Source organism: Thamnophis sirtalis, unplaced genomic scaffold (genome assembly GCF_051295495.1).
Source record: "Thamnophis sirtalis isolate CommonGarterSnake01/CBP01778 unplaced genomic scaffold, rThaSir2_p1.2 scaffold_1, whole genome shotgun sequence".
Lineage (NCBI taxonomy): Eukaryota > Metazoa > Chordata > Lepidosauria > Squamata > Natricidae > Thamnophis > Thamnophis sirtalis.
The window spans coordinates 160513762-160526773 of record NW_028261381.1 but is presented as its reverse complement, the minus strand read 5'-3'; the positions used below and the strand labels follow the sequence as shown (position 1 = coordinate 160526773).

The window sequence follows — 13012 nt, the reverse complement described above, 5'->3', positions numbered from 1 at the left end:
AGGAAGCGGGAGGGGGCAGAGTCCGTTCCGTTTTGTTACATGCAGCGGCAGGAGAGGCGGCGGCGACGTTGTGGTGGTGGTGGTGGCGGCGGCAGCGGGGCGGCTTGCGAGGTGTGAGCGGCGGGAGGATGCCTGGAAGCGGCGGTGAGGTTCCGACCAGGAGCCGGAGACGCGGACCGGCGGTGTCAGTAGCCGTGACGGCTGGCCTGTTGCTGTCGCTGCTGCTGTGGATCTCGGTCCACAAGGTGGAGGAGGGACACCTGGCTGTCTACTACAGGTGAGTCCGGCGACGGGATCCCTCGTGTGGTTCTAACCTCTATCCCGAGAAGCCTCCGTCCTTCCTTCCCTGGGCACATGATAGAAACCCTACTCAAGAGCGTGGTGTCAGCCTTACTCTGACAGTAGACGCAGTCCTCAACTTACGACCACAATTGAGCCCAACATTTATGTTGCTGAATGAGAAATGTGTTAAGTGAGTTGTGCCCCCCTTTTTACGACTTTCCTCTCATCCTCTAACCTTCACAGCTTCAACTGTCCACCGTGGACCTCACCCCACTCTTAAGAGGTCCATAAAGGGGGTGTGCATACGGGCACCAGTGTGTCTAACTGTCCTACTGTTCCCATTTATTTGTATTCATTTATTTTGTTCATATCCATGTTTATATTTATATCTGCTATTTTGTACATGTTTGACAAACTAATAAATACAAATAACCTGTTTTCCCCAAAATAAGACCTCCTTGGATAATAAGGCCAATCCGGCTTTTGAGCACATGTGCTAAAATAACCCCCCTCGAAAATAAGCCCTCCTCGAAAATATTGTGACACAGCAGCAGCCATGAGGTGACCATGCTCGCCACCTCCTGCACCTCAGAAATAATAAGCCCTCCCCAAAAATAAGGCCAAGTGTAATACCAAAGCATTTGTTAAGTGAATCACTGAAGCTTTTTAATTAGTAACATAGTTGTTCAGTGAACCTGGCTTCTCCATCGTCTTTGCTTGTTGGAAGCCTGCAAAAGGAGATCACATAACCACGGGGCACTGCAACCATCATAATTATGAATCAGTCGTCAAGCAGCCAAATGTAAATCACATGACCACAAGAATGCTGCCATGGTTATGTGTGAAAAAGGGTCATGAGTTCAGTGCCGTAACTTCAAACAGTCACTAAATGAAGTCTTGTATGTTGAAGACTACCTGTACTCGACCATCTGCCATGATTTGAGCCTTTCTTTTGAGCAAGCAAAAGGACCCCCTGCCTGACTTTAGTTCTCCGGGTGGTGATAGGACTACAACTTTTGATACCAACTTCCTCGTGGGGGTTCAGTGAGTTGGGTATGTAGTGGTGGGTGGTCCTGGTTTGCTTAATTGCACTTTTTAAGCAACTTCAACTGGTTGGGTTCACAGCCTCGTTGATCCACAGTTGACAAAACTCATGGTAACTTATAGCATGATGCATGCACCCAAATGCAGTGTTGTGATCTCAAATACCTGGCCATGGTCCCAGATGGGGGGAAAAAAAGCTGTCCTAGATAAGTATTTCCTAATCTTAACTGTTTTAAGATGTGTTGACTTCAACTCCCAAAATAGGAAGTGTTCTAGGAGTTGAAGTTCGCACACCTTAAAATGGCTACGGTTGGGAAACACTGTCTTAGAACAAACAGGGCTCCACCCAGCGTGAAAAGTGAAAAACACAATACCTCACAAATAAAGGGTGGCTTGTCCTGTTTTGTTCCTGAAAAGGTGTGAAACTACATTGGCTCTCTCATCTCTTGTTTGTGCTCTACTCCTGAAGAGGCGTAGAGCCAGACTAAGTTGGCTAAATGCACAAGGCACCTTGTACATATTGTGTCCCTGCAAATTTGCCCCTTTACCTGTAATCTTCAGCTATCTGCCAATAAACCAGTGGAATAGCTTGCCTCCAGAAGTTGTGGGTGCTCCATCACCGGAGGCTTTTAAAAAGAAACTGGACAGCCACTTGTCTGAAATGGTATAGGGTCTCCTGTTTGAGCAGTGGGTTGGACTGAAAGACTTCCAAAGTTCCTTCCGACTCTGTTATTCTGTTCCAAACCACTGGGGTACGGTATTACGAAAATGAGTTGGACAGATGAAATAAATGCTTGCTGTGACTTTTGTTTTATAAGAAAGTTGTTCTCTCAGTTCATGCTTATTTTTTTCTCTTTGTATGTACTTTATTATAGGGGAGGTGCACTGCTCCCTACCCTGAGCAGACCAGGCTATCACATCATGATCCCAATTCTCACAACGTACAGATCAGTACAGGTTTGTGTAACTGCCTTGGTTGGGAAACAGGAGAGGGAGGGAAAACAGGAGAGGGAGGGAAAACAACAGAGGGAGGGAAAACTGCTTTATGTCTTTCATTCAGTTAGCATCAGGGCAGAATATAATTCATGTTTTGATACTTGCGGTTGTATCCTGCTACTACTAAAAATTGACCACAGGTTAATATGTTACTAGAAGTAGGTAATGGCTAATGCTGCAGTACAGATAAATACTTATAAATAAGCTTACAGCTCTCACTTGCATGCTTGATCTTGCTAGTTGCTTGAAGATAAAAAAGAATTGGAGAAAAGAAGGGAGAAAAAAATAACAATTTATCAAGTTCCTTGTTAGCAATTCCCCGGTTTTCCTGGATTAAATGATAGATTGAAGGAATTGTGTATAACGTCTAAGAGGGAGGAGTGATATCTTGATTTATGATCAGCTACTTGGTGATTATTTGAAGTTACAGCTGGCTCAAAGAAAGGGACTCATGACCCTGATTCAAAGTTTTGACGGGAGTTTGTCAACACAGCTTCATTTACAGGCTTATGCAATGTCCTGTCACATGACCGTGTTTTGCAATGATTTTGCTAAAAAAAAAACCACAGTGTTTTTTTCAGCAAAATCATAACCTTAGTGAACGATTGGTTCATGTAAGGACTGTGGCAATAGTTTTACAACCACTGGGTTTGCTTTATGACGGCCACATTTGCTTAATTTAGGATTACCAGAAAAAGATCCTAAAACTGGGTTAGTCACATGATGACTGTTTTACAACCGTCACAACATATGGCAGTAATGGGTAGGCTCCATTGTGGATGATTACCTATAGGAAAGTTGTAATTATCTGGTGAAAAGAAAGTCAGAAGTCATTAATTTTTTAACTTTAAATTCTTCTTGTCCTATTCTGTCTTTTATTCTAGGGGTGGGGGGAATCTTAAGGGAATTTTTAATGAGACCTCCATCATCTCAGTTTCTTGATCTCAATCTCATGCCAAAAATGAACTGCAATTCCTGCTTAGATATTGGAGATGGCGGTTGGAGCACTTGTAACTCTGTGGGACTGAAGTTTTTGAAGTTGTTTCTCAGAAAAAGAGCAGAATGTTCCTGAAATTTTGTTTGTTTCCAAAATGTCAATAATAATTGATAGATTAGTTAATCTTACATTCTGCAAAGTCTTAGATGATCAATGTTGTTTTTGTCCCCGTCCCCCCCCCCCCCAGACAACATTGCAGACAGATGAAGTGAAAAACGTACCATGTGGGACAAGGTATGTTGTTGTGTTGCACTTTGTATTGTGTTTCTGGCCTTGCTGAGAAATACACCACTAAGATGTGTAGTAGAAATGGTTGAGCCACAAGGTGGAAGAGTAGAAGGTGTTAAATCTTCTCTTTGGTAAAAATTGAAAAAAAGGGAGTAATTTTTATAATGCAGCCTTCTTACTGAACAGTTCTAAGGTGTGTGACTAGATATTTCAGCCTTCCTTCTGAAGACCAATCTCACAAAGATAAAAAAAACTCTGCAAAAGTTGGAGGACCATATTTTATAATCCTGGAGGACTATAGTTTATAATCCTGATTTTGTGGACTTAGTATTATTACCAGTGAGTGTATTGTCAGAAAAGCACACACTGGATAGTTTTTAACCATGCAAGTATGTATGTGCAATGAAGGAAGAGCTTTCTCCTTATCTTCTTGCAGTGGTGGTGTCATGATCTATATTGACCGAATTGAGGTGATGAATATGCTGGCACCATATGCAGGTATTTCCCTTTTTCCTTTAACAGAAAACAAACGCTTAGAGGAAAGACAACTCTTGGGGTGCCTCAAGTTTGGGAGGGGAGCTTCAAAGCAAGATCAGAGGTGGGAAGATAGAAGGTAGGCAAGTACATGAGAGAAATAGGAACGGAAGCTATGCAGTTTATTGCTCCTAAAAGGAGGATGCATTCAACTATAGTTGGCTTGTTATGTTTGATATGACAGTTGAGTTCATAAAGATTTCTGGATTGCTAACATGGGAAGTGCTAGAAGTTATAAAATCAACTAAATCAATATTTTCTGAACAAATGTTTAGAATCTGTTTTGTTTTGGGATGGACTTACAAATAAAAATTATAAACAAATCCAGAGGACACCAGATTGGATTGAGGCATCTTACTGTAGAAACTTGCATGTATTGTGTGTTTGTGGGAATTGCAGGAGCATTTTGATGGGCATTGTGCAGAGGGAGGTGTGTTGGGAGAGGGAATGGACCATTTCTAAGAAGGAGAGGTTTTGCTTCTTACACTGAGCCTCCTTTCCCCACATCTGCATCCTAGTTTTGAGCCCAAATTTCAGGTCATCAGATCCTTAAGTGTCTCTGGGCTTTGGTTATTTCTACTTAATGTCAGGTTGGCCTCTAATACATCCTTCCGCATCCATGAGAGAGTCATTGTAATGGCAATTACCAAATCTGATTGGACACAGTGTTGTTCCTTTCTTGGAAATGTAAAGTTGGGTGCAGTATAAGGGAGCAGGTGAGATTGCTCCTGGACACCAGAATCTCTTGCTGCCTAGCAGGTTCTTTTCCTGAATTGCTTAATGCCAGGATGGTGATTAAATAGCAATAGCACTTAGACTTATATGCCGCTTCACAGTGCTTTTACAGCCCTCTCTGAGCGGTTTACAGAGATAGCCTATTGCCCCCAACAGTCTGGGTCCTCATTTTACCACCTCAGAAGGATGGAAGGCTGAGTCAACCTTGAGCTGGTGAGATTTGAACTGCTGAATGTATCTAGCAGTCAGCTGAAGTAGCCTGCAGTACTGAACTTTAACCACTGTACCACCATGGCTTAAATGTTCCCTAGACCAGTGTTTTTCAACCACTGTGCCGTGGCACACTAGTGTGCCGTGACATAGTGTAAGGTGTGCCGTGGGAAAAACACTTTATATATAGTCAATATAGGCACAGAGTTAATTTTTTTTAACATTTTCTAATGGTGGTGTGCCTCGTGATTTTTTTCATGAAAAAAGTGTGCCTTTGCACAAAAAAGGTTGAAAAACACTGCCCTAGACTGATAGTTCTGGAGAATTTCAACATTAAAGTGTCTTGGGTGTTTGTAGCCTGTCCCAGATGATTGAGGACCTGACTTACAATGTTACATATTGGATCTGTTTTTTGTCTTGGAGCAGAGGTGATGTGATCTGAAGTGGGTTTGCATTTGTTTCTTGTCATAGCTAAACCACTCTCTGGTGCAGCTATCTGGTGTTGCCCCCCCCCTCCTTTCTACAGATGGGATTATCAAATTACACTGCCCCCAGTGCCTGATGATGTCTGTTTTCTAGAGGGCATTTGAGGAATTCCTTGAGTCTTTACCATGTTCCCCCCAAAATAAGACAGAGTCTTATTTTCTTTTGACCCCCGAAATAAGCACTTGGCCTTATTTTTGGGGAGGTCTTATTATTTGTAAGATGCAGAAGGCGGCGAGCATGGTCACCTCATGGCTGCTGCTGTGGTGCAATATTTTCAGGGAGGACTTATTTTAGCGCATGCGCTCAAAAGCCCGATTGGGCTTATTATCTGGGGAGGTCTCATTTTCAAGGAAAGTAGTTGGATCTTGATTGCTTTCTGAAATGAAGATACATCAGTGTCTTGCACAGAATGGCATGAGTGATTTTATACTGTTCCTTGGTTTTTTGAGGAGGTAAAGCATCAGAACAGACATTTAGAGTGCCAAGGTGGCAGAATGAAGAATGAGTCCTACCAAAAGCATGTACAAGCTTAGGTCTATACTGCAAAAATAAAGGCACGGGTATTTTTCTGCAGAATCCTACCCATCAACCTTTTTTAAGGGAGCCCAAACACTTGTGAGGTTTGAGAGTTAGGAAGAATATCTCAACGGTCATTGTGAGGAGTCTTTTGTGGCTCAAGATGTGGTGAGCCAAGGAACCATTTGGGTAGTTTGGATTCTGAACGACTTGGTTCACTCCAGGTCTTGGCTTCCTCATTTTGTGGAATGTAGGTGATGTACAGTGCATCCCCCCCCCCCTTGAGATGATATGCTCCTCACCTCATTGCCCTTCTGTAAAACCCGCCTCTCTCGACAAGTCCCAAGGTAGAGTAGGATGAGCTACTCCTTGGTGGTAATTGTTGGATCATATGCTACCCTCCTTGATGCGTGCCATATGTTCCTTCACCAGTTGCCTTTTCTTGTTTTAGTTGTTATTTTGACTTGGTGTTATAATTGTGTTGTATCAGTGGCATAGAATCACTTTGTGATTGGGGGGGGACGGGACGGGACACATCACTGACAAGCAAACTGGTATTCCCTTTTTTAGTTTATGACATTGTGAGGAATTATACTGCCGATTATGACAAGGCGCTCATCTTCAATAAGATCCACCATGAACTCAACCAGTTTTGCAGCATCCATACCCTGCAGGAGGTGTACATTGAGCTCTTTGGTAAGTCTAACCACGTTTTGGCTCCACTCTTTCCCACAGAGAGCCTTTGACCTTTGGGACCCATTGCTTCCCAGCAATCCTCATTATTATTGGTGGTTTCATTCCCTGTAGTTTCACATATTTTGTGATTGGTAAATACAGGTCAGACCTTGTTATCCATGGTAAAGAGGTTTTGCATCGGCACATAGTTCTGTTGGAGGATGGCTTTTGGAATGCATTTGTCTATTTTATGTATTTTCACAATGGAGGATGGGCTTTTCCACATGTAGGTAATCCTTGACCTATGATAGCAGTTAGGACTGGAATTTCCATTGCTAAGCAATGCAGTTGTTAAGTTTATTAGTTAATTAAATTTATTTGCCACTTACCTTGCCGTGGTGCTACTCTAGGTGACTTACAACAACAATAATAGGTCATAAGAAAAAATGGTTTAGTCAATCTTGATTGTCATCATTAACTGAATCCCAATGATTATTAAGCAAGGCAACTTCCTGTCAGCTTCCCACAACTGGTGGGGAAACTGGAAGGAAGTTATAAGTTCCAGGCCGGTAGACAGGTACTGTTGCTGGATAGGAGAGAGAATGAGAGATGGATGGGGAGGGTTGGGAAGGGCATGAGGGTGTGTGTGAGATACATGCCATAGGTCAAGGAGGGCTTGCGAGGATGTGCACCAGTGCCTCAGTGGCCGGTGCAACCTGGGTGTGTGTGCAACAGGGGGAGACCAATTCCAGCAAGTTGTCATTAAGCCTATGTAAAACATGTTTTGGAAGGTTTTGTTATTTACAGTTTTATTATTACACTATAAGAGAAGATTTTATCTCCAGCCTGCTGTATAATGCTCTTTCCTTAGATATTTTGGGTAATATTTATTGTTTTAATGTTTTGTATTCCCATTTTTAGCTTGATCCAAGCCACTTAGAGTTGTTTGATGGAGAGATGGGCAGCATATAAATTTAATAAATAAAATACCTGCAGTGGTTAGCCTGGAATGGAACCACCTAGATATGCCCTACATTCTTCTTTCATGTATCTTGGCTAAAATAGTAGTAGCTACCGTATTGTTCAGAGTATAAGATGCTCCAAAGTATAAGACGCACCTAGCTTTTGGGGAGGAAAACAAGGGGGGAAAAATCTGCTTCTGCCTCCCAGCAATTTGTCTCTTGCAACAAAGAGCAAACACTACAGACAATATACACTGTTTCTAGTGTTATATTTCAGACTATTCTTGTACAGATTTTGTTAAAATTGATGTGCTTTCTGGAAATATAGTTATTGTCTGCTATTTAAAAGAAGATACAATAGCACTGGGCCTCTTTATATCAAGCATTTATTTTAAAAAGCTTCTTCATTTTGTTAAGCTGTCTAGAAAAATAATAAAGCAATTTTTAAAAAATAAGTCTAAAAGTTTGAACATTCTATAGGCATTTATAGTTATTGACTTACCTTCTTGCAGCAAACTGCAAACAACCTGATTAGCAGAAGAAAAAAAAATCTGCTTCTGCATCCCAGCAATTTGCCTCCTGGAGCAAACAGCAAGTTTCACTTTCAGTTTAAGCAGCTTCCCGATCATCAGTTGTTTCAGGCTGCAGGGATTGCTGTAACCTATTGTAGCCTCCGCAAGCCCCATTTTCCCCGTTTGCTGCAAGGAGGTAAATATCTGGGAGGCAGAGGCCAAATGGTGGGGGTCGGTGGGTGGGGCTACATTCAGTGTATAAGATACACCCAAATTTTCACCCTCTTTTAGGGGAGAAAAAGGTGTGCCTTATACTCCAAAAAATACGGTATTTAATCCCAGTCCCTTCTGTAGTTGAATAGATGGCATTGCCATCTATTTTTTTGAGCTCTGGCATAAGTGTCTCTGTTTGGTTAATTTACTTCATTAGTTCGTGTTTTCTTGTACCAGATCAGATCGATGATGACCTGAAGCTGGCACTGCAACAGGATCTGAATACTATGGCACCAGGCCTTATCATCCAGGTACTAACTATCACTTGCCTGTTGAATATCTGCGTGGTTGTTGGAAAGAGATTGAAACAGAACACTGGCTGGGAAGGTCGCAAATGGTGATCGTGTGACCATGAGATGCGGCAACCATTGTAAATTTGTGATGATTGCCAAGTGCTCAAATCAGGATGTTGTAAGTGCAAGAACTTGTTGTAAGTGCTGTTGAAACTTTGAACGGCCGCTAAGTGAATGGTCATAAATCACATGGCTGACTGGGAAATCCTGAGAGTTGACGTTCACCCATCTTAAAGCTGCCGAGTTTGAGAAACACTGGTCTAGAATTTGTGCTGGGGAAATGCTACGTGGATATTGTTTAATCAAGATGTTTTATTGTTTCTGCACAGGCAGTGCGAGTGACAAAGCCCAAAATCCCTGAAGCAATCAGAAGAAATTTTGAACTCGTGTGAGTAAAAGAACACCTTCCTGGATCAGATCAGAGGCACGTCCAACATTCTGCTTCTCATGAGGTTCAGCTAGATGCCTCTGGGGTACTTATAAAGCAGGATGTGGATGTAATAGCATAGGAGTTTCCATCTCTGGCTTTCGAGTCTTCATTTGAATTTCTCATGAGTTAAGCGGAGGCTTTTGTAAAGTTCTATCCTTGTTCTGAGGATAGAGATAATTTTACAGAGATGACCTTCCAGGTAGGCAGTTCAAGAAACCAATTCATTTTTGCTTGGCAGGGAAGCAGAGAAGACTAAACTCTTGATAGCTACGCAGAAGCAGAAAGTGGTGGAAAAGGAGGCTGAAACGGAAAGGAGGAAGGCACTTATAGGTAATGAGCTTTGTCAACAGTCTCTCTCTCTCTCCAACACCAACAACCCCCCCCCCCCTTTTGACTGCCTCTGGGCTAAGTATTCTCTTTTGGTCGAAGAAGATCTGAGTGTTGAAACTGGCAAGCATAATAGTTGAACCATGGATCTTCTGTGTGGCAGTTAGGTATTGAAAATAATAATTAAATGACCAGAATTGTGGCATAATTTTGAGGAGCCTTCAATGTGTGCCGATAGCCTTCCATCCCTACCTTGTGTGCCACAATACTCTAAATGAAAAAATGTTGAGATTGATCTACTTTAGCCATTGGTTAATTTCATGCATTTGCTTGTGCACTTTTGCTATAATCTTTAGTCTTTAAGAGAAGGAAAGAACAAGGATGTGCCATATGTTACTCTCCTGGACTTGTAGGGATTTAACTGTGCGCGTGCCAGACCACAAAGTTTCTTCTGAGCTTCAGGAAAGTTGAACAAACCTGGGTCATTGGCACACTTGACTGTTGTCACAGCCTGTACAGTTCTAGTGCTCAACTGCGAATGCTTTTCAATTGCAGAAGCAGATAAAATTGCTCAAGTGGCAAAGATACAGTTCCAACAGAAGGTCATGGAGACATTGACAGAGAAACAAATTTCTGAGATTGAAGGTAGCTATGTGGTCCACCCTACTATCTCTTGCAAATCTAGTCCAGACAATGATCCACAGTGGCTGGGAACTAGGATGGGAGGATGGTTATTTCGATTTCCAAGGGTTGGGTCAAGCTGCTTAGAAGGATTATAGGAATGATTAATGTTGTTTACTGTTTCCTTTGTGGAAATATTAGTTCTTCTATTCTCTCCCTGATCTTTCTCTTCCCCCTTGCCGGATTTTGGAACTGGAGCAGGGCTTAATGAAATCTCCTCCTGTCATAACATTCCACATACCCTTTATCAAAAATCTTCCCTGATTTTTTTTGGTCTTTTATTCTGAATTGGTTCTCGGAGGCCAAAAAGAAACATGCTTAGATGTCATGTATTTCACAGTGGGCTATGCTGCGGAGGTTTGGAAAGGTTTATTTTGTTAACTTGAAGGAAGAGACAGTGACTTGCTGACTTAAAACTGGCTATAAAAGACGTTTTGCTGCTGCCTTCACAGATGCTGCTTATTTAGCAAGACAGAAAGCAAAGGCTGATGCAGGATACTACACTGCGCAAAAAGCAGCTGATTCAAATAAGGTGAGTTTCCCTTGCTTGCAACCAGCAATTTGCCCAAAGTTTAGGGGGAACGAGACACAAGTAAGCAAAGCCTACTTCTTGGGGGAGAAAATAAGTATGGCTGTAAAAGCATTCCTCACTAGTGGCCTGCTGCCTTTGCACTTAATTCTTGTAATGTGAATACCTTCCCCGGTCTATTTATTTTTCTTCTTCTCCTTGACAGCTGAAACTCACACCAGCCTACCTGGAGCTGATGAAATACCAAGCAATCGCTACTAACAGCAAGCTCTACTTTGGCAGTAGTCTGCCCTCTCACTTGTTTCTAGGTTCCTGGGCGTTTGAACATATGATCGCAAGGACTGCTAAAGGAGGCCACCACCTCAGGACTCAAGAATCTGCTACTTGATGCTCACGCCATCTCGCCTCCTTGATCTGAACATTAATCGACTGCTCAAAATCAGGGCAGTTATTGTTTTCAAACTGCCTTATTGATAAACAGAAGAAAGGAATTAGTGGTTTTTTTTTGTTTTTGTTTTTGCAATATAAATGGTTCTACACTGAGTTTGTGTCATTCTCCAGAGCCTGCTAGGAAGAGAATCCAAAGGCTTTTTTGACTGTTCCACATCAGAAGCTGGCTCCTGGGGATTTCAAGAATGAAAGTAATCCAAGTGCTAACGTTTATCATTAGGAAAGAATTGGCAATTAAAATAATTGAACCTGGCTATTTCACTCTTATGGGGAAGTATTTGTTCCTACATTGAAAGCAATTGTAACATAGGGGCTCCACTGTACTAGATCTTAATAACCTCAATCATACGTTTTACGACTGGAATGTGGAAGTTGATGCTATTAACCAAGAGCTGATGCATAGCTTAGTCCCAGGACTCAACAAGATAAACATATGACTCCAGGGGAGTTATGTACCCCAATTATTTTTGGTCCCACTTGTGGGTAAGATAAAACCTGTTGAGACTACTTCTTAGGCTCTGGCTTCAACTCAATTGTGTTCTTGCTGTGAAAAGTTTGCTTTGGAATTTACAAATGTGTCTGAAGAAGATGCATCTCATGACTGGAAAGTATCATTTCAGACTTTTTTTTTAAAAGGCTTGTATGTTTATATATATATATATATATGTATATATATATAGACAGCATGCAAAATGTTGGTATTTGGAATATGGAAAATAAAGCTATTTGGTATTTGGAATATGGAAAATAAAGATATTTTCATAACCTTTTCTAAGAATGTGTATGGTGGATTCAAGTGTTTATCCTATGTTATCACGGACAAGTTGTTGCTAAAAAACCTCAGAAAACAACTCACTTTGCTAAAATGGGCTAGTGTTTATTGGGAGATGTAGGATGAAACAGCAACTCGATAACATTACAATTTTCTGTCTTCCGTCTTCCAATCTTAATTGTTTAAAAAGAAAACTAAAATAGAAATCCCTTAAAATAAAGACAACTTTATTAAAATCTATGATGATTATGTGACATCAAGTTAGTGCTGACTTTTAATGAATACTCAGTTCGACATTCTTGAGGATGATCCATCCCCAAATTTTTCTCTCTTCAGCACTTCCATCAGTTCATCCAATTACATGACTATAATTGAAGCCATACACCTTGCTGCTAGTTGTTTTATTTTTGCTTCCATTATTCCCAGAATTATAGACTGCAAGACAGGGCTGAGCCCAACAAATAATTTCAACCTTGTACCATATTTGTGCCTTGGGTAAAAACGTCAGATCGATTTGTTCGGTAGGCTCATCTATCTGGTTTCTTGACTATTCATGGCATTGTTAGGCTCTTGTCCATCACCAAAGTTCAAAAGTGTCAATACTTTTTCTGTGCTGCTTCTTAAAACCCCAACTTTTGTTTCTGTAAATGTTATAGGGAAGACCACTGCATGCTCAATTGTGATCTGTATAGGATCAAACACATCACAGCCTCTGCGTATCTTCTCTCGGCCTTTCATTGTTGCCAAGTGCTAGTCTGTGGAATGTTCCTTTGCTGCTGTTTCCTTTAATGTTGCCACAGTAATAGATCCAAAAAGGCAGAAGCTATCCACCACTTCATTATCTTGTTAATTCTGTGGCTCATTACTTTCCTTGCTGCCATTAGTTAGGTCATCTTTATAATTGATCTTAATCCAACTTTTTTTTATTTTGTTGCTTGACTTTGAGCTTACAGATCCCAGGCGTTTTCATTTATCAGATTAGTATCAGCATAATGCAAGCTCTTTCAGTTTTAAAATTATGCACATCATTTTTCCATCCAAGCTTCAGTGTCTTGATTCATATTCTAGACCAGTGATGGT

General features: G+C 41.3%; 1 protein-coding gene across 1 annotated transcript; it reads left to right on the top strand.

Moving 5' to 3' along the window:
• The first annotated feature begins 30 nt into the window (after positions 1-30).
• Positions 31-11930, top strand: LOC106551055 (erlin-1). The gene is made up of 11 exons (XM_087729305.1): positions 31-277; positions 2202-2283; positions 3507-3553; positions 3984-4045; positions 6599-6724; positions 8628-8701; positions 9073-9131; positions 9412-9503; positions 10056-10145; positions 10634-10713; positions 10916-11930. Exons 1-11 carry the CDS (start codon positions 129-131, stop codon positions 11096-11098), a joined length of 1044 nt encoding a protein of 347 aa, XP_087585431.1. The 5' UTR covers positions 31-128; the 3' UTR covers positions 11099-11930.
• The last annotated feature ends 1082 nt before the right edge of the window (positions 11931-13012 follow it).

Coding starts and splice junctions, on each gene's coding strand:
- LOC106551055 (XM_087729305.1), top strand. CDS start 129: ATGCCTGGAAGCGGCGGTGAGGTTCCGACCAGGAGCCGGAGACGCGGA. Junction 4,046..6,598: donor TATGCTGGCACCATATGCAG/GTATTTCCCTTT, acceptor TCCCTTTTTTAG/TTTATGACATTGTGAGGAAT. Junction 10,714..10,915: donor AAGCAGCTGATTCAAATAAG/GTGAGTTTCCCT, acceptor TCTCCTTGACAG/CTGAAACTCACACCAGCCTA.